Raw genomic sequence first — 19,463 nt, forward strand, 5'->3', positions numbered from 1 at the left:
ATTTGAGTTACATTACGAGGTTTCCAAAACTATAAATTTTGTAAAAATCGGTTAAGAACGAGAGATATAGCCTTTTTAAGCAATGAGGGTCAAATTGACACTCAAGGTCTAATTAGGGACTTTTTTCCTGGGCTTTCAGGGTGCGTCCATAAAAAATGGAAAGATGCAAAATTAAAGATTTCAAGAATTCATTGATGGTCCCAGAAGATTTTTTTTATTTGGATGAACCCGAATATAGTTACAAGCCGCCAAACTTCCGATAGTGTCATTTTGACACTTAAGAGCGGATTAGGGTTAAATCATCTTTATTCTCGTCAAGTCATGTATATAGGTCAGGTTACAATAGTGATTGATCCATCTGTAGTGATGGGATTATCCATTTGTCATTTTGGAAACACTTGACTTATGATTTCCAATCTGTGCAACTGGCAACAATTTCAGTTCACACTACAAATTCTCTTTTCGTCGATTCCTAAACAAAAACGAATCGACATTCTCGGTCATCGACGAGACTCTCTGTTTTTGTGTGCATTTGCCACGTGGTCTTCAATCCGGATCTGGTTCGGTTGTCACGAGTGAGTTTCTAGAAAAATAAAACATTTCATTGATTACCGTAATCCGGGGTAATATTGATCACTTTTTTCAGTATTTTTCGATTATTTTTTCTGTTATGGGGATTGTGGCATGTTTCATATGTTTCGTAATCAGTGCTGGACTCCAATGAACATAAAACATGGTTGCAGAAATTTATTCGACCACATTTAATTTGATTAAAAAATCGATTTCGTCTCTGTTTTGAATTTGATGCTTTGGGGTTACATAGATCAGTCTCTATTTTGACTGTTTTAACGTGTTTGCTTGATCATAAAGGACACAAAACAGTTTTCAAAACTATAGACTGAGTTATTGATGATAATATGCAAAAAAATATTGGGTGTCAAAGTTACCCCGGTGATCAAAGTTACCCCGTATTACGGTACATAAGATATAAAACACTGAGAAAGATAAAAAAAAATTAAATTGTAAGATGGATCACAATGAAAGATGAGAAGCCTTTTCTACTCTTCTTTTACTCTTCGAATTGTTTCAATATTCGAAGAGTAAAAAAGATTTTTAAGAATTTTCAAGGTTTTAATGATTCCAGTTATGAGAAATATAAAAGATTGAAACGAAAAACATTGAAGACATGATTGAACAAAATCGAAAGATTCCTCATAAAACGGAAAGATCGGAATTGCAAAATTTGAATAGGAATATAGGAATAGGAATATAGGAATAGGAATATAGGAATAGGAATATAGGAATAGGATTATAGGAATAGGAATATAGGAATAGGAATATAGGAATAGGAATATAGGAATAGGAATAGGAATATAGGAATAGGAATATAGGAATAGGAATATAGGAATAGGAATATAGGAATGGGAATATAGGAATAGGAATATAGGAATAGGAATATAGGAATAGGAATATGGGAATAGGAATATATGAATAGGAATATAGGAATAGGAATATAGGAATAGGAATATAGGAATAGGGATATAGGAATAGGAATATAGGAATAGGAATATAGGAATAGGAATATAGGAATAGGAATATAGGAATAGGAATATAGGAATAGGAATATAGGAATAGGAATATAGGAATAGGAATATAGGAATAGGAATAGAGATACAAAGATAAACACCCAAAATTCAGCTTTTACTCCAATCATGGGTTCTCAATATTTCAATATTCTGGGATGAATTATCCAATAGGATAAAAATTCCATACAATGTTTTTCTTGTTTCGCTTGAATTTTTGTATGTAGTGGCCCTGCATCATTGTGCCCGAGAACTCGAGTCTTTATGCCAGTGACGAGAAAGCAATCATACCGTCTTTGGCACAATTTGTTAGCTCCGATATGCATTGAAATTTTGCAACCTCTTTTTTAGGTGTAAAAAGGAACGAAATTGGATTACAAGAAGAAAGGAATAAGATTAAAAGGTGGAAAATAGGAGAGGAAGAAGCAAAACGAGAAAAAAAAATAAAAATATTTTATGGTTGTATATATGTATGTCGGTAATCCACCACGGGTGCTCGGATTCACCGCAGTTTCTGCCTAAGCATGAGCTTACATTAAGCTTGCCAGATTGCCCGGTTTTATCCGGGCATGTACGTATCTTCAAAGTTAAAATTTAGAAAAGGTGCGGTCCGGTCAGGTTAACCAAATAAAATTAGAAAAAATCTCATTTTTCGCAACATTTTTTCACATTACTTGCGAAACCATACGAAAAACTTTAGTTATCATAATGATTGATTTTTGCATCAAACGGTAATCTAGAAAGCTTAGCTTACATCCATTATTTAAATTAATAAGTTCAACAAATCTCCAACGTAGCTTACACTAGGGTGTGTCGTTTTGCAACTTTTCTCGAATTTTGAAAGGTCAAAACGAGCGATAGAATTTTCGCAGATTTTAAAATAAGATTTAAGTACCTATTTACCCGAGATCTTATTCCAAATTTTGTGCGGAAAACGCGAAAATTTGTTTGTTGTTTTTCTTGAATATTTTGTTTACAAGCAATGCAAATGAAATACCAATGTATGGAGCTTACTGTAGAAATCTCTGGCAACAACTTTGTAAAAGACGGCAAAGCAGTAGGATTAGCAAGAAAACATTAACGCGCCAGCACTAAATTTTACTTCGGAAGTCCGGACTTCCGATTTCTGAAAAACTCTGACCAACAAAATTTAAGTACTAGCTTGTCAGAAGTCTGTGTTTTGTTGCCAGTTCACCAGTGACGTTTCTAACATTTTTATTAAAATGCACTAAAGTTATATCGCCCCAAACAGAGCTTCTTTTTTCATGAAAAGACACTAGCAACACTGATAGATTTTCCGCTCAATATTCGGAAATATTATTTTAACATGAAAATTATTTGTTTTAGAGTCTTGAGTGTTTTTATTTAATGGATTCTCAATCATTTGCAAAAAATCTAGGGTAATCAGAAATTGTTGTTTAGTTTTTATCACCGCACGTACTTATAATCTTTTTTGATTGATATTTTTCGGTGAGCGCAAGACGAAATAAAAATGCTGTTTTTTAACGTTTTCGGCCTACTTAACTTTCGGCCATCCTCAGAAAAAAAACTTTTTTTGCCGCGTGTTTCCTCAACGGCCGTCTCACGATGACGGCCGTTGAGGAAACACGCGGCAAAAAAAGTTTTTTTTTTCTGAGGATGGCCGAAAGTTAAGTAGGCCGAAAACGTTAAAAAACAGCATTTTTATTTCGTCTTGCGCTCACCGAAAAATATCAATCAAAAAAGATTGTAATCAGAAATTGAGAGTTACCAGATGCTATGATTTTGCAATTATAACTTTAATAAGGTAGATCAGGTCTTTTTTCATTTTTTGATTAAAAACATATATGAATTAAAACTTATTTCAAACCATATTAAACTTTGTTATTATTCTCTAAAACAGGAGTCAGACCGTTTTGTACTTTTGAACAAAGTTGTAAAAAATGCTTTAGTTATGTCAGAAATAGTTTCAAGGTAATCTATTAAATTTTCTTGAATATCGAGAAATTTTCAATTTTCCACCTTTGAAACAAGAATTTGTAGGAGAACTGGGAATTCTTTATTGGGGGGAGGATAAAATTGATTAAAAATTAGTGTTTTGTTTTTCTTGGAGGTTTTTTGGTTCGCTCAGAACAGATTAATTTGACAATTTCCCAAAGGCCATATCTTCATAACTAGAGATTATAGTTAAAATCTGACAAAAGATTCAAGTTCAGGAAACCAAAATATTTACTAAAACATTGATACAAAAAATTGCTGATCCCCGGTGAAATAAGTATGAGCTGCAATTGAAATTATTTTGTTGATATTGAAACACACTTGAGGCTTCAATTTTTCACATTTATTATCAAAGAAAGCAATAACCATAAACGACTCAAAAATATGTAGGTGTTTCTGAAGGAAGTCATTTCAACGATGGTTGAAAAAAAAAACTTGAACACTTAACCGGAAAAACTTACTCCACGTGAAAGAAAGCCATAAAACATCTTCATTCTGCATTGTGGAAAAGCGTTCTAAAAAAATAAATCGCAGTTTGGAAACAGAATAACATCGCAACATGTAAATAACAACTAAACAACAAACAAAAACAATCACTATCCACAATTGTTACTCAACAATGTGTTTTCTTTGTTTCTTTTCCATATTTTTCTCTTTTTTCTTCCTCTTTCTCCTTTGTTGTGCTCCTCTTCTTCTGTTGTCATCATCTATACTTCTACAATTGGCTCATCGCGTGTCTTCGAACACCTTTCAACTACACCCAAAATCAATACACCTTTGTTTAGTTTTGATAATTGTAACTATTATGCTAGCTTTCGTTCTCGTACTGCATATTCTGGCACCGTACTGTCTAGTCCATGTGATCGTTCATGTGTTGCGATGATTTCGTTTTATTTTGTTGATTTTTGCTTGATTTGTTTTCTATTTTTAAAGTGTGACTTTTTCCTACCTTTTAACGAGTTGGTTTTCGTGTGTAGCTTTTTTTTTGCTAATAGCTTGATCTCTTTTCGGTTTTGATATTTGTTTTTGTTTTGGATTTTTCATCATACTCCCATTATCGATCAGTATTTGTTGTTGCATTACCCTGTTTGTCTGTGAAATAGCACAATCGGCCTCTGATACTTGAAAGACAATCCATTCTCTTCTCCATGTTTCTCTTTTTCATCTTTTTTCTCCCAACTTGCGTATGTTTCGTATTTTCCTCGATCGATCAACTGCTTGTTTGATCTTCAAAAAAAAATTTGAAAAATTAACAAAAAGTGGGAAACGTCGGTCTGAGTGCGTCGGCCGAATCGGTCCACCAGGTGAAGAGGCCAAGCCGCCGGGGGTCTCGCCATGGTCACCTGCATCGGAGTTCTTCGCGGCGCAACAAAGAGAACGGATCGTCCAGGTCCAACAGTTTCCGGAACAAACGAGCCGGTGCCGGCGGAGGAGCCGATTCCGGTAAAAGTGGTGGTGGTGGACCGTCTTCGAGTGGAGCCGGAGCTTCCGGTGGCTCCGGAGATAATCAGCAACTTCTGGGAGGCGCAAACCTCTTACTTCTTCATCAACAACAGCAAGCTGCCAAAGAACATCACCGGATACGGAAACAGCGAGCGGTGTCTTTCGAGCAAACTTCGGCCCCCACCGGAACGACGATGACGACATCGGCCTCCGGATGTCCGGTTCTGGTCGTCGGAGGCCTCAATCCGAAATGGCACGAGTTCACCACCAAATCGTTGGACGAGAAGAAAATTCTGAGCAAACAGAACAACATCGGATCGTTGACGATTAACGATGCCGATGAGCTAGACGGCGCTGAAGGTTCCTCGACGGCAGGGGGAGCCGATTCCGACGGCGATTGGCACATGATGGACCAAAGTCAGCTGGTGACAACTACGAATTCCGGTTCTAGCACTACCACGACAGCTACTTCCGGTTCGATACTGCACCACTTCAAACCGCCACGGATATGATTCTAAATGAAGGAAATTAACCAAACAAAATGAGCGTCATTCTTTCTAAAACTAATACTTTAGAGAACAACAGAAACATCCGTGAGTGTGAGTATACCCGAGTGAAGGGATTAGGAATCTAAGTATAAGAACACGACGTTGTAACGAAATGCATCGCGCCCGCGTTTTTGTCGTTTAGTTAGACAATTACGTAAATTTTTAAAATATGATAAACTAACCTAAATAGTACTAAATAGATCACACTATTACCTGGTGCGTCTTGTTGTCGTCGTAAGCTGTTGTTGTGGTTGTGGGGATTAAAATCAATGATACGAGCGCAGGAAGACAGAACTGACTTATCGATAGTGGTTTTTTAGTTGTTGTTGATAGCACTGAACCAGTTAGATTCGAATTTGGCACAAACAAGGCGAGAATGGAAATGTTAGAGGTTTAATCAAATTATCCCTCATTCAGTAAAGGTTTTCAATTTCTTAGACTACAAGGAAGCTTGAAAATCGAGATGGTACACACAAAGTAATTAAGAAGTGGTGAGTAATGAATTCTCGCGTAAAATAAAAGAAGCCAATCTATTCAAAATGAGCCGTAGAGAAATAAGACAAATGAAAAGTTACTGTGAAAGTCGTTAAAACGATTAATGAATTCAAGTAGTTCCAAAACTGACTGATGTTCACTGACTTGTTAATCGATAGCGTCACGGACAGTCATGACACATTTGATCAAGAGTTCAACGAAGTAATGAACAGTATGAAACCCACGGCGGGTATTGAAAATGTTTCTGTTGAAAACGTAGGTTTCAGTGATGGATTAGAGTTAATCTTTATTTGCTATCTCAGTAAGGTCATTTCAAAACTACACTCTACACTAGCGATCCCTAGTTCCTAGTTGCCTAATCAAGAGTTCAAACACCTCCCCAGATTTAATATATTGAAAAGCATCGTCGACTCTCAAGCTCTCCCGCAACATCACTAACTTCCTCTAGCTATCGGAAATTAGCAGATGCCTGCTAACCGCAGCGTAGCTGAATATCGCAAGATGAACTTTTGTGGTGAACATCTCCAATCTCGATCCCCGATAGTAGTCGTTGTCCAGCTTTTGGATCTGGAGTCGACAATGAGGTGAGACTGGCAACTGACCGTCGCACAAACAACCTTTCCCAAAGTGCCAGAAAACTCTCTTAGCAGTTGGTTTTGAGTTCACGCATGCTGACCGCAGCGTAGCACCACACGCACACCACGAGAGTAAATAACCCTCTCGATGATCAACAGCGCTTGCTGACCGATCCTGGTTTTGGATCCCATGAGTTCTCCTTTCAGCCGTCGAAAATTAACTCACGCTATTGATCGCAGCAAATCTCGTCACTAGTGATAGCACCGAGAGTAACCCACTCGGATCCTAGCGATCGCTAGTGTAGAGTGTAGTTTCGTAAGAACCTTACTGAGATGACAAATAAAGATTAACTCTATTCAGCCATTGAAACCTGCATTTTCAACAGATTATGGGCCCAGATACACTGTATCAAAAAATTGTCCGTACAGCACGTACCTTGAAATCCAAACAATGAAAAAGTGCACTTTTTCAGTTAATAAAAATACTACAATTACATCATTCGCTGCAGAAACTAGTCCTTTTTGTACAGGACAAGCTTTTACCGTCATTCTTCAGGTCAACAATCAGTTTCCGGATGTCAACGGGTATTAGTTTTGTGAGGAGCAGACATTTTCCTGTTAATTTAATCCACAAATTGTTCAAATCTATTGATTTACGCTAAATACCGTTCATTTTACCGTATTTATCGCTCAGACCACTGGAAATTGTCTTTGCTGAGATTCAACTCATGTTTCTGCGTTTGACAGACTGACACATAACTGTTTATTTGACTAACATTTGACAAAGGCCTCAGTGTACGGACAATTTTTTGACGTCGTTTTTGGGACGTTCTATACAAAATGATTTTTATTATTTTAAAGGTTTAATTTATAAACATTTTTAATACTGATCTACAAAAAGGACTAGTTTCTGCAGCGAATGATGTAATTGTAGTATTTTTATTGACTGAAAAAGTGCACTTTTTCATTGTTTGGATTTCAAGGTACGTGCTGTACGGACAATTTTTTGATACAGTGTACGTCTGGAAGTGGAAAAAGCGTTAGAATGAGAGGGATACTCTCAAGAACTTGTGGTTAGCAAGTGTGTCATCTATGAGCGCAGTTGGAAGACAATTGAAATACTTATTCGGTTCAACTGGGTTCGATGTTTTTTCTTGGGTCCGAACTCGCGAACATCGGCAGCTGACTTGCCAACTGAGCTAAATGACAAGCAGGTGCTGCCCTAGAGCTCACTCTAGGGGAAATGGGAGGGGGTTGTGATTTTATAAATTTTCAATAAATCTGCCAATAAAACAAGAAGACGAGGGAGGTCCTGCACACTGTCCCTTCTCAATCAATATTTGATATAAGTTTTTGATGTTCTTTGCTTTGAGTTCAAAATTAATTTGAAAATTTTGATATTTAAGTACTTATCTGTTGCATTTTTCTGAAAAGTGATTTGGAAATATTGTGTTTTTTATCACCTTTGAAACTTATTTTTCATTGTGAATTATGGTCGAAGAATTTTATTTCTAAATCTAAGTTAAATTATGAAATGAAAATACTGTGATTCTGATGTCAGGAACTTTTGGAACTCTACTTTCATCGATGTACTCTTGAATTTTAAGCTATCATAAGTTTTTTTTTAACTTTATTTAATCTGGTACGGATTACATGAAGTTTGAAGCCTTTGAAGAAATTTGCTACAGAGAATGTATTAGTAAAAGGAAAAAAAATTATTTATTACTTGATAGTTACATTATTCCCATTTTTAAAATTGATTTTTAAGATATAATTAAAAAAAAATCATGAAATGAAGGATCAATTTCTGATAGCACAAGGAAACCAAATTCACATTTTTCCTAAATGTAAAAAAAGATCTGGTTCTTACTGGTTTGGACCTGCTGAATCCAAATATGCATTAAATTTCATTATATCAACCCTCATTACTGAGATTCAAGCTATCATTTGAAAAAAAAAGGTAAAAATTCATTCGATTGATTTGTTCACTTTTTTTTTTTTAATTTACAACGTTACAAATGTATTGAAAATAAAAGTTTTGAGGTAATTTTGATTTCTAAGGAAAAAGTAACAGAATGGTTCTTTTTGATTTATTATTAGTAATTTGACAAAATTTCAAGGAAATTTTATAGCAAGACGAATCTTAAACATTTTGGAAAGCCAAACGTTGTGCAGTCTTCAACAAAGTTGTTAAATAAATAAAAATCTTTTATATTCAAATCATTTAAACATTCTACGTTAATGTCAGAAATATAAAAAAAAATTTAAATTAAATTTTCTAATAATTGTAGAAATAAATCTACAAAATCTTTGCAAATTAGGGATCCTTAATCAAATAAAGGTTTATCAAAGGATATCAAATCAGTTTTTAGTTTTTATATAGGTTCATTAGTTTCTTAGCTACGTATCTATTTTTCACATTCTCTTATTGATTTTTGGTATGTCGGCGAATTATGAAATTCAAAGTAGAATTTTAAGACAGAAATTAAAATATTGATGAATGGAAAGATCAAAGATGTAGAAAAAATAGAATAATTGGTAAAAATATAATTGAGTGATTCTAAAATTTGAATACATCTGAATACAATTGAAATCGACTACTTTAGCGGTTTTTTAAGTGGTCCCTACCGCTTCCAGGGGGCGTTTAGATCTTTCATGGAGCAGTGATTCCAATTTTGTGTGGTGAGGGGCATTGGAAAGGCTCAGAGGAGGTGAGGTTTAGGCGTTTCACATGCAAAATTCAAAAAATTACAAACAGTTTGTTTTTTTGAGTTTTGGAAGCTTTTCCACAGAATAAAGATTTTTGTGGATTGTTCATATCATCATTTTGTTTAATTCAATAGTTGCCATACAATTAAAAAAATAAATATGAAACTTATTCTCAACTTGATTTTCAACGACCTTAGAATGAAATCTTACGTGGAAGCGTAATTATCCAAGAATAAAGAATACAATTCATGTAGGAATGTCTAAGTGTTAATAACGCATACCAAATTAATTACCAGTGCAGCCAGCATTTACACTAAAATTTACTTAGCGGGGGCAATGAGCTCGGAAATTTTGAGAATAGGAGCGATGAGTGAAAAAAATTTGAACACCACTGGTCTAGTTAATTTGAATGTATTTTATTAACCAAAAGATAGGCTTTTAATATGCTTTCTGCAAAATCGAGATTAATTGCAATTAAAGTTTCTCGAGAAATTTAGAATTGAATTTTAAGCCCTCATGTCTGTTTTCAATCGAACTCTTTTTTTTTTGCATTTAAACGTGGCTTATTAAAACCAGCATAAAATCAAAGGCAATCATTATTTTAATTTTCTTTTTTTCGAAGAATATTTCAAAACATGTTAATCTAACCATCCATACTAATGGCAACTGTTTGAAAAGTAATTGTAAAAAAACTACTGATAAGAGAAGCTAAAAACCATAAAAAAACTGGAATTAAATCTATTTTTCGAAAAATTATCATTTTGTTAGCGTCAGAAATCTTTGGTCCATGTGTTTTTCGATTATAAATATACAATGACAGGCTAGATCTAAAATTTACCACCATTCTGGAATTATTAATTTTATAAAAAAAATTATCATATGTCTGCCAGGAAAGAAAAAAAAAACTCCTAAAGGCGGGATTGGGAAATATTTACGACAGCAAATTGACAAACTGTTCAATTTTTGCAACCGAAAAAGTGCTGAAAATAAGTTCTTTAGAACATGTGGATATGAATTTTGGAAAAAAATATAAAAATTTATTTCTTGAACGATACACTTTTTCGTAGAATGAAATGATGATGAAATCATATAAAAATTTTATTGAAACTTCAGCGAAAAAATGCAGTTTTTTATGGTAAACATTTAACAATTATTACATATATTCAATAATTTTTGGCTATTTTTCGGTCTTGGATTTCAATCAAACAACTTTCTTTGTGAAATGCCCGACGTTTCGACCATTTTTGGTGGTCTTCCTCAAGGGTATTGCCTAATAGATTCCATAACTCAAAACGACAGTTACAGTGCGCCATCGCAAATCGGATGAAAAATCGTTTTTTAATCCCGATTAAAAAAAAAGAGCAGCGAAGACTGGACACCTGAACGTTAGAAAAAAAAAAGAAATCTGACAATAACAACCATTAGACAATACCCTTGAGGAAGACCACCAAAAATGGTCGAAATGACCAGATGACTGGTCTATAATCTGATCGAGAAGACTAAGTTACAGAGCTTGAGCTTTGGAAGTGGTTTGAGGGATTGCACGATTTTCTACACGGAGATAGGTTGTGCACTTTAACCCTATTTCTCTTCAATCTTGAGGACAAATGATAAGATTTGTGTGAAGAATCGATTTACCGATGATCGTTTATTTTTTACTGAAAAAATTACCGAACAGTTTAACGATTTACACATGTTAGGATTTCGGTGAAAGAATTACCGAACTCGGTTATTTTCATTTACTGTGTACATAAAGCCGTTGGTCGGGTGTTTGAGACTAAAAATCTTGACAAATCCAAGCAAATCTTTTTTTACTTGCACTTTTAAACAACGATAATTTTTTAACTTGAGTATAAAAGATGTCAAATATAAAAAAATGTCAAATATTAAATATTAAACACTTCATTTTGAAAAAGCCGTTTGTTCAATCTTTCAAAATCGCCGTTGAAAAGTTCTGTGAAATAGTAAAATTTATCATTATTTTTGAATCAAAGCAATCGAAAGATTCCTTTTAATTCAACTACGGTAAATGAAAAGTTTATATACCGGTATTTCGATAGCAACTTACTACCTTCTTCAGTGAGCGTTTTTGGTTGAAGAAGGTAGTAAGTTGCTATCGAAATACCGGTATATGAACTTTTCATTTACCGTGGTTAAATTAAAAGGAATCTTTCGATTGCTTTGATTGAGTTGAATCAGTCAACCAAGTAGGCTCACATCACAACAGAGTCATTATTTTTAATTATTGTTCGAACAGGAAAATCTACAACAGTGCCAAACATTAGTCTTCACAAAAGCCACATAAAGATGACTTTATTTTTTCCCTAAGGATAAGTCCAACCTAGTCTCGAAACGTTGGATGAAATAAAATAATCATCATTTCAAAAATAGACTGCAGTGCCGATTAAAAAAAAAAGAATATCAATACCACATTAAATATTCTTTTTTTATTTACAAATAGTTTTATTAAATATTCTCTTGAAAGACAGAAAATTTCTGAAATCACTTCGCAACGATCATCTTTTCACCACAACCAGGAAGAACTCGTTCAAATGAAGCCAATGATAAAAGATAAAATTTCGACATTTCCATTCTTGCCTAACATCACCAGAAATAGTGTAAAAAATTCTTAAAAAAACAAACCTACATCACAAGTGAAGAAATTTAGAGACATTCGTCAATAGAAACAAACCAAAATTAGAACAAAAAAATGCAGCAATATTTACTGTATTTCCTGTTTTCGATTGCAATCTAAAAGAACGTCGAATAACCACGTAAGCTAACAAGCCAAATAGAACACTTACCTTGTAACTATACACCCCGGTACGATACACACTTTAATTTTTCAAAGTGAAACCAACCAAAAACGGATAGTTCTAATTTATAAATCAAACGTGAAATTAAAAACGTGAAAAAGTAAACCCAGCAAGTATACTAGGCAATAAGAAATTATTGGAAGGAACATTATGAAACAAAAAAAAAAAAAAACAAAAACACACGAGCGTGGTTGTGTACGAAAATAGTCTCTTTAAAAACGAAAAGCAGTTTTTTAACTTTTCTCTCACACTGAATCGAACTAGGTTATAATATTATTGCAAGAAAAAAGCTCTACCTACTACAACTTTAAGCCGTATGGTTGAACTAAAAACTAAATTCTATAAGGGTAACAATCGAAAACTCGACCGTCAGTAAGCAAGAAAGTATTAACAATTCATTTTTGTACGCAATCTTTCACTAGATTTTTAAGGAAAGTATAATTCATCAAACTGCACGTGGAGTCGTGTAGAATATTAGAGTATAAGACGAGACCTTGTTGATGGTCAATCAAAGCTGAGAACGAGACCAGTGAAAAAAATAACTAAAAAGAAAAAAAAGGAAACGTAATTCAGCTAGTCTTTATGTTAAGAAAAAAAAAACAACGTTCTCAAGCACGAAATGAAATCACACAAAACATTCCATTACAATGTACGTTTATTATTTAGAAACATATATTGTGCAACAAAACAAAAACCTAAAGAAGAAAGTCATTGCTCAACCACCAGTGAATCCGAAAACGGGGATTCGGAAACAACACAAGAGTTATCGCACATTCGCATGAATGAACCTCTCAAAAATGGGAGTAGAATTAAGAACCGGCATTTACTAACGGGAAATTTCAATCGAAATCAGCACACATCTTTTAGGTGTAATTTTCAAAAATTCACTAAAAATTAAGTGACAACAAGTGACAGAGAAGCACGTTTTCTTAAATCCGTTAAATATCTTTGACGATCGAACTGCCACCTGGCGGATTCGAGCGTGAATCATTATCGAGGACGCACACCCCCGATGGTAGCAGAGACACACGATCAAACGTCTGTCACGGAGAAAGGTTGCTAGAATTTGTTTTTTTTTTCCGTCGATTGTATACTTATGGTGAAAATTTTATTTTCTTAAAATAAATTGTTATGGAAATTTGGTTGACGAATCCAATTTTTTTTATTTTAAGAATCAGATGAAAATTTTAGGAGTTCAGAATTCGATTTAAGATTTTTATTTTCAGACCAAAAAAATCAACTGAAGAAAATTGGGAAATTGTTGATACTAGAAAAGACAACTAAATTTTAGTATTTTAAATTTCTCAATAGAAGTTTCAATTTTCCAGTTCTGTAATACATTATTCAAATTGAGATTTAAAAAATTGTTAATGAAAAATGAAATAATTTTAAAAATATTTAAAAAACAATGAAATGGATAAAACGGTTAAAAAGGAAAATGGGATAAGTCGCATATTTAAAAAAAAAAAAAAATTAAAAATATTTTTTTTTAAACTAAAAGTTGTTAAGTTGTCATATTCAAAAATAAGTTTGAAGCTATTTGAAAAATGAAAATCTGAATATCTTTCAGATTTACAATTTTAAAATTATATAAAAAATATATTGAAAAAATCAAAAATAAAACGAACGAGAATTTAGGATTGAGTATTAGGAATTCGGAATTGAAGTAGAATATTTAGAATTCAGAATTTTGAATTGAAGTCAAGATCTGAGAATCGATTATTGAGAATTGAAAATTAGAATCGAGGGTTGAAAATTGAGAATTTAGAAATGAAAACTGATAATTTCGGGCTTGAAAGCTGGCACTAAAACTTTCAACTGCAAATTTAACAGTTCGATCTTATTTTATAAATTATTATGTTTAGAATTGCGGATTTGTGTCAGGAAATCTTAAATCGAAACTGTGTTGATGTTTTTTTTAATTTCATTTGGAATAAGGTCAGGTTTACATTTCTCAGAAATTCTGTGTGTTCATCACTGTTAAAAACATAAGTATCTTTGACAAAGAATTTTTGTTTGATACCAGGAGTTGGAAATATAGCTTTGATCGTTTAATTTGCCCTACTAAATTTGATTTTTTATTTTGTTTCTTAATGTATGCTTTCATTTTGGATTTTTTTTCAATTACAAAAGGTTGAACCTCTTTTAATGTTCAAAGTCACCATCACATAGAATCTCTTACATCAAACACACCAAAAATAAAACTCAACATAAAGTTATGAGCTACACAGAAAGTTCACGTGTAGCGTCATCAACACAGAAAAGTTCTTATGATTATACAAACAAGTAAAATAAAAGGTAATAAAAAAAGTGACAAACAACACAAAACCCGGTAAATTTGACAAAAACAAATTAACTAGCGCAAATTCGTGTCCATAGATTAGTTCCAGTAAAAATAGTCGAACGAAAAATAGGAAGAAAAAATAAACCAAACCAATTCTCGATATGGTGAAGCATTCCCCCAGAATCAAAGGCAAATCAAGCTGTTGTGAATTCTTATGAATTGAATATCTATTTGTATGGACTAAATTCGCCAAACAGTACATAGTCTCTCTTGTTTGCTACACATAAACTCACACACAAACATAATTAATCAATCAATCAATCAATCAACAATCTGAAAATCTGGCACAATCATGGCTTAAAGATATTGTTATTTGAATAGGTGGAAACCGGAAACCGCGTAAATCGATTCTTTGTATTTGTATGTCGAAGTTTTAAGAAAAATAGTGAAAGCAAATTATTTTGTATCCGTTTTTTGTTGAAAGGCAACTGAACCGTCTCTGTTCTTTTTGTTAAAGTTTAGACAAAGTTTGAATCTTATTTTTACTATTAAAATTCCGAAAAAAATGTTTAAATTTGTTCTTTCGGAAAATTTTCAGTCGTTACGTTGTTTTTGGCATCTGTTTCAAAAAAACAAAAAAAAAATCCAGATCAAGTTTCAAGACAAACCGAATCATTACGGCAGTTGGGCCACAAAAAATCGTGTGCTCCCTCGAAACTGGCGTAATTTAAAGATAAAACATGTGTTCAATGTATTTGTTGATAGGTCATCCGATAATGAAAAGGAAATGCGAAACAATGAGGAGTTCTTGATTTTTACTTACTCGTGTAATACAAGGGATTTATCTATTCGATACTACTGACAATGATGCGAAAAAAATAATTAAAAGGAAAGAAATAAGATATAAATTGTGTTTTTTTTCTTTGGCTTGATGACAGTCCACTATTTAATAACATCAATATTGGACCCATAGTCACCCTGCACGAGGGTAAGTGTTAAAATAGCTAAAAATCCGTTAAAAAAATGCACATTTACGAGGTACAACAGAAAAATATTACCGTAATATTTTAAATTAAACACAATTTCAACACAATTTCAATCAACAATTTTGATAAATTTTTCGTTTTGTAAATTTTTCTTGTTCAGTAAAAAAAAATTGCTAACATTTTTGTTGATTTTTGTACCAAAAAGAGAATTTTAACGCTCAAATGACCAACCTTCAGAAATGATCGGTATTAAAAGTTCAAACCGCTGTGTAACTTGTCAACCACTGATCCAAATTTCACAAACTTGGCCTTGCTGAATTACTTGAAGTGTCTAGTTTTAGTTTGTACAGCTTATTTCCTTCAAAATCAAAGAATTTCGAGATGTATCTCAAAATGTAGTGGTAACTTTTTTTTGAAAACTTACCTCGATTTCGCTCATATTTTTTAATGGTTCAACACATCGTTAAAAAATGGTTTAAAAATAAGGTGCTATTTTTAATTCATCGTTTAAAGGGTGATACGGTCAAAATTTGGTCAATATCAATTTGACGTATTTCTTTCAATTTTGCATTTAAAAAACCTGAACACCCTTCATTTTGAATGTTGCTCCTATTTTGATTTTGGAATTCACTCTTCAGTTGTCAAAATGCCGTCCAAGGAAGAAGAACAGCGTATCAAAATTTTGCTCGCGCATCGCGAAAATCCGAGCTACTCGCACGCAAAGCTGGCAAAATCGCTAAAAGTTGCCAAATCAATCGTTACAGCCAGGAAGTCTGGATCGGGGGGACATCGAAACCCGGAAGCCGCTGAGACGACAAAGAGAGTTGCCGGTAGTTTCAAGTGAAACCCTAACCTCTCTCTCCGAGATGCCGACTAACAAGAAGATAGTGACTCCAAATCGCGATGATTAACAAAATACGACGGTCAAAGCGCGATCCCGGAGGCTGTACACGACGATGTTGACGAAGTTTGACTGCGTGGTAATGGACGACGAAACCTACGTCAAAGCCGACTGCAAGCAGCTTCCGGGACAGGAGATTTTAGGCAAAAAGAAGGGGAAAGGTAGCAGATATTTTCAAGCACATGAAACTTTCAAAGTTCGCGAAGAAATATCTAGTTTGGCAAGCCATCTGTACCTGTGGCTTGAAAAGCTGCATTTTCATAGCTTCCGGGACTGTCAACCAAGAAATTTACGTGAAAGAGTGTATGAATAAACGTCTGCTGCCTTTCCTGAAGAAACACGGATGTTCCGTACTGTTTTGGCTGGATTTATCATCATTAAGGTAAAAAGGCCATGGAGTGGTACGCCGCCAACAACGTGCAGGTGGTTCCAAGGACAAGAACCCTCCCAACACGCCAGAGCTCCGCCCTATTGAGAAATACTGGGCTATTGTCAAACGGAACCTAAAGAAGACCAAAAAACTGCTAAGGACGAGCAGCAGTTCAAGGCAAACTGGCTTTCTGCGGTGAAGTCCACCTTCTTCAAGGTGGCTGTACAAAATCTGATGGCAGGGGTTGAATTTGAATATTTGTAGTCTGGACAACATATTTCATATGTGAAATACAAATTTTAAAGTTGTTGTGATAACTTTTGAAGCAGTTTTCTGTGAATTTTTAAGATGTTTCATACGACGTAATAGAAGCTCACGCGAGATTTGTTATTCTTGTAGTCAAGTTTGGTTTGTTAACGTTAATTAATTCCTGAACTATCTTTCGAGCTTTGCAAACTAGTTTTCAAGATTTTTTTTTCTTACTATGAACATGTTTGTAGTTGTTAAATTCATCACAGCTATGCAGAAAACTTCTTGAAAATTGACTCCATGGCACGTTCTCATGAAATGGGCTTGCAGTCAGGCTTCTTCGATTCTCTTGATTTTGGCTCTGTTTTTCTCATCCCTCGTCAAAGGCCTGGGAGAAATATGCTTTCTCACACTTAAAACGATCAAGCAGCCCACATTTTGTTGGAGAGCATTTCAATCACACAGTCACCCAATCTCATTCTCGCTAAGAGAAATTTTCATTAGCTTCTCAGTAACTGGCTGATAAATCAACGATCGCTATTCATTTCACTGATCACACGTAGCACTGATTAAGTGTTTTCAGAGTCACACACCAACACTCTGTCAGGAGAAGAGTGATCATTCGTTTGAGAAAAAAATTCTCCCCACTCTCTCAGCAGCAGAGGATGAAATGCTCATTAAAAAAAGACTCACAATTATTCGGAGCGAAAAAGTTCACTGTCTCCTTTTGGTCAAGATGAGCATAATGAAGCCTGTTTGCAATCTACATTAATTTCAACTGTTTGATAAGCAGGTTGTCAAAAGCTACAGCTTAAAAAAGCTTAAAAACATGAAAAAAGTCAAATTCATCAATTTTTTATTTAGTCATTATTAAGTATTAGTCCATGAAAAATCATTGACAGTTTGGTCTAAAAGCTATAAGCATTCAGGGATGATTTTCGAGAAAAAAAAAATTTGGATAGGTAGAAGAGACGAGATATAAACCCCGTCTAAAGAAGAGGTTGGGAAAATTGACAACAAATCGCATCTGTGAAAATTTTAAACTTTATTTTTAAATTCCTTTTCCTTATCATTTTACTTAAATAGAATATTGGTTATGATTAGAATCCTAAGAAGTAGCTTCAACTGTTTACATTTGTTCAAAATTTTTCATGATTAAAATGATTTATGAGGGAAATTTTGGAAAAAAAAGGCTTAAAGGTTGTCCAAAATATGTACCCGGTCCAAAATGTGCACCCTCAGTTCAGGGAAAGCGATATCGGGCGTTGATCGCAATCGGAAATACTTTAATCCCGAACAGTCTTTAGAAACTCTTCGGGGTTTTGGTGATCTCAGTTCGTCGCAGTTCGCCGTCGCACTTTCACTGTGATTCGGGTCTTGCTCTCCCTTTCCAATTCATGACGCCAAACTACATGCAAAAACCTTGAAGAAGAAAGGCATCAAATCAACAAAAGCTGGTTGCATACTGAAAGGCGACCCGAAACAATGTTCAGCTATACGAAGAATTTTAATTTAGCCGAAGGTGCGACCGCTAGACCGAATATGAAAATTTAAAAATAAATAATTACTGTGCAGTTTTAACCATTTTTCTGCGCCATGTGAATACGTTAGAAAATAACATTGAAGTAAAAATATCATTCAACAAAAATTACCCCTACTTTTTGATATCTAGTTCAAAATGCTGAAACCTATCAATAAAGTTACAAACAAAATCTTGAGACTTTAAGTATGTAATTCATTGGTAAAAAGTTAATAGAAATCGGTTCAGTAAAGGGTGATGCGGTCAAAATTTGGTCAAGGGAAAACGCGTGCAAATCGGCGAAATCGTTTATTTAAAAAATCAAATTAAATTTCTTTTTCATGTTTAATTAGTATAAAATTCAGGAAAAATATTCAGTTAAGCTTCCGCTTTTCCAAATCCGAATTGCCGGGCCTTACGCTTAACCCCTGCCATCAGATTTTGTACAGCCACCTTGTCCACCTTCTTCGCCGCAGAAATCCAGTTTGTCTTGAACTGCTGCTCGTCCTTAGCAGTTTTTTTGGTCTTCTTTAGGTTCCGCTTGACAATAGCCCAGTATTTCTCAATTGGGCGGAGCTCTGGCGTGTTGGGATGGTTCTTGTCCTTGGGAGTCACCTGCCCGTTGTTGGCGGCGTACCACTCCATGGCCTTTTTACCATTATGGCAAGATGCCAAATCCGGCCAAAACAGTACGGAACAACCGTGTTTCTTCAGGAAAGGCAGCAGACGTTTAATCAAACACTCTTTCACGTAGGGTATTTCGGGGGAATATGCACCTGCTAAGGGAAATGACCGAGTATGCTGAATACGTAAGCTGAACACCCGAATAAATTGCAACATGTGCTTCATATTTCTATCTTCTACTCATATTCTGTCAAAAATATTACTTTTTATTGTAAAAACTATGAAAATATTCGATTTTTTTACAAACGCCTTTAAAAGCAACCTTTGAAATCATTGGATGTTAAACGCCCCAGTGTAGGCAAATGATGCTCCAAAACATTGGAT

General features: G+C 34.3%; 1 protein-coding gene across 1 annotated transcript in view; it reads left to right on the top strand.

The window, feature by feature from the left end:
* Positions 1 to 11,383, top strand: part of LOC129749101 (uncharacterized) — a 141,948-nt gene extending 130,565 nt beyond the window's left edge. Inside the window, exon 10 of the mRNA XM_055743967.1 lies at positions 4,821 to 11,383. Within this exon, the coding sequence (XP_055599942.1) occupies positions 4,821 to 5,515 (695 nt within the window). The 3' untranslated portion in view covers positions 5,516 to 11,383. The remainder of the gene's footprint in view (positions 1 to 4,820) is intronic.
* Positions 11,384 to 19,463: the final 8,080 nt, after the last annotated feature.

This window comes from Uranotaenia lowii, chromosome 2 (assembly GCF_029784155.1).
Source record: "Uranotaenia lowii strain MFRU-FL chromosome 2, ASM2978415v1, whole genome shotgun sequence".
Taxonomy (NCBI): Eukaryota; Metazoa; Arthropoda; class Insecta; order Diptera; family Culicidae; genus Uranotaenia; species Uranotaenia lowii.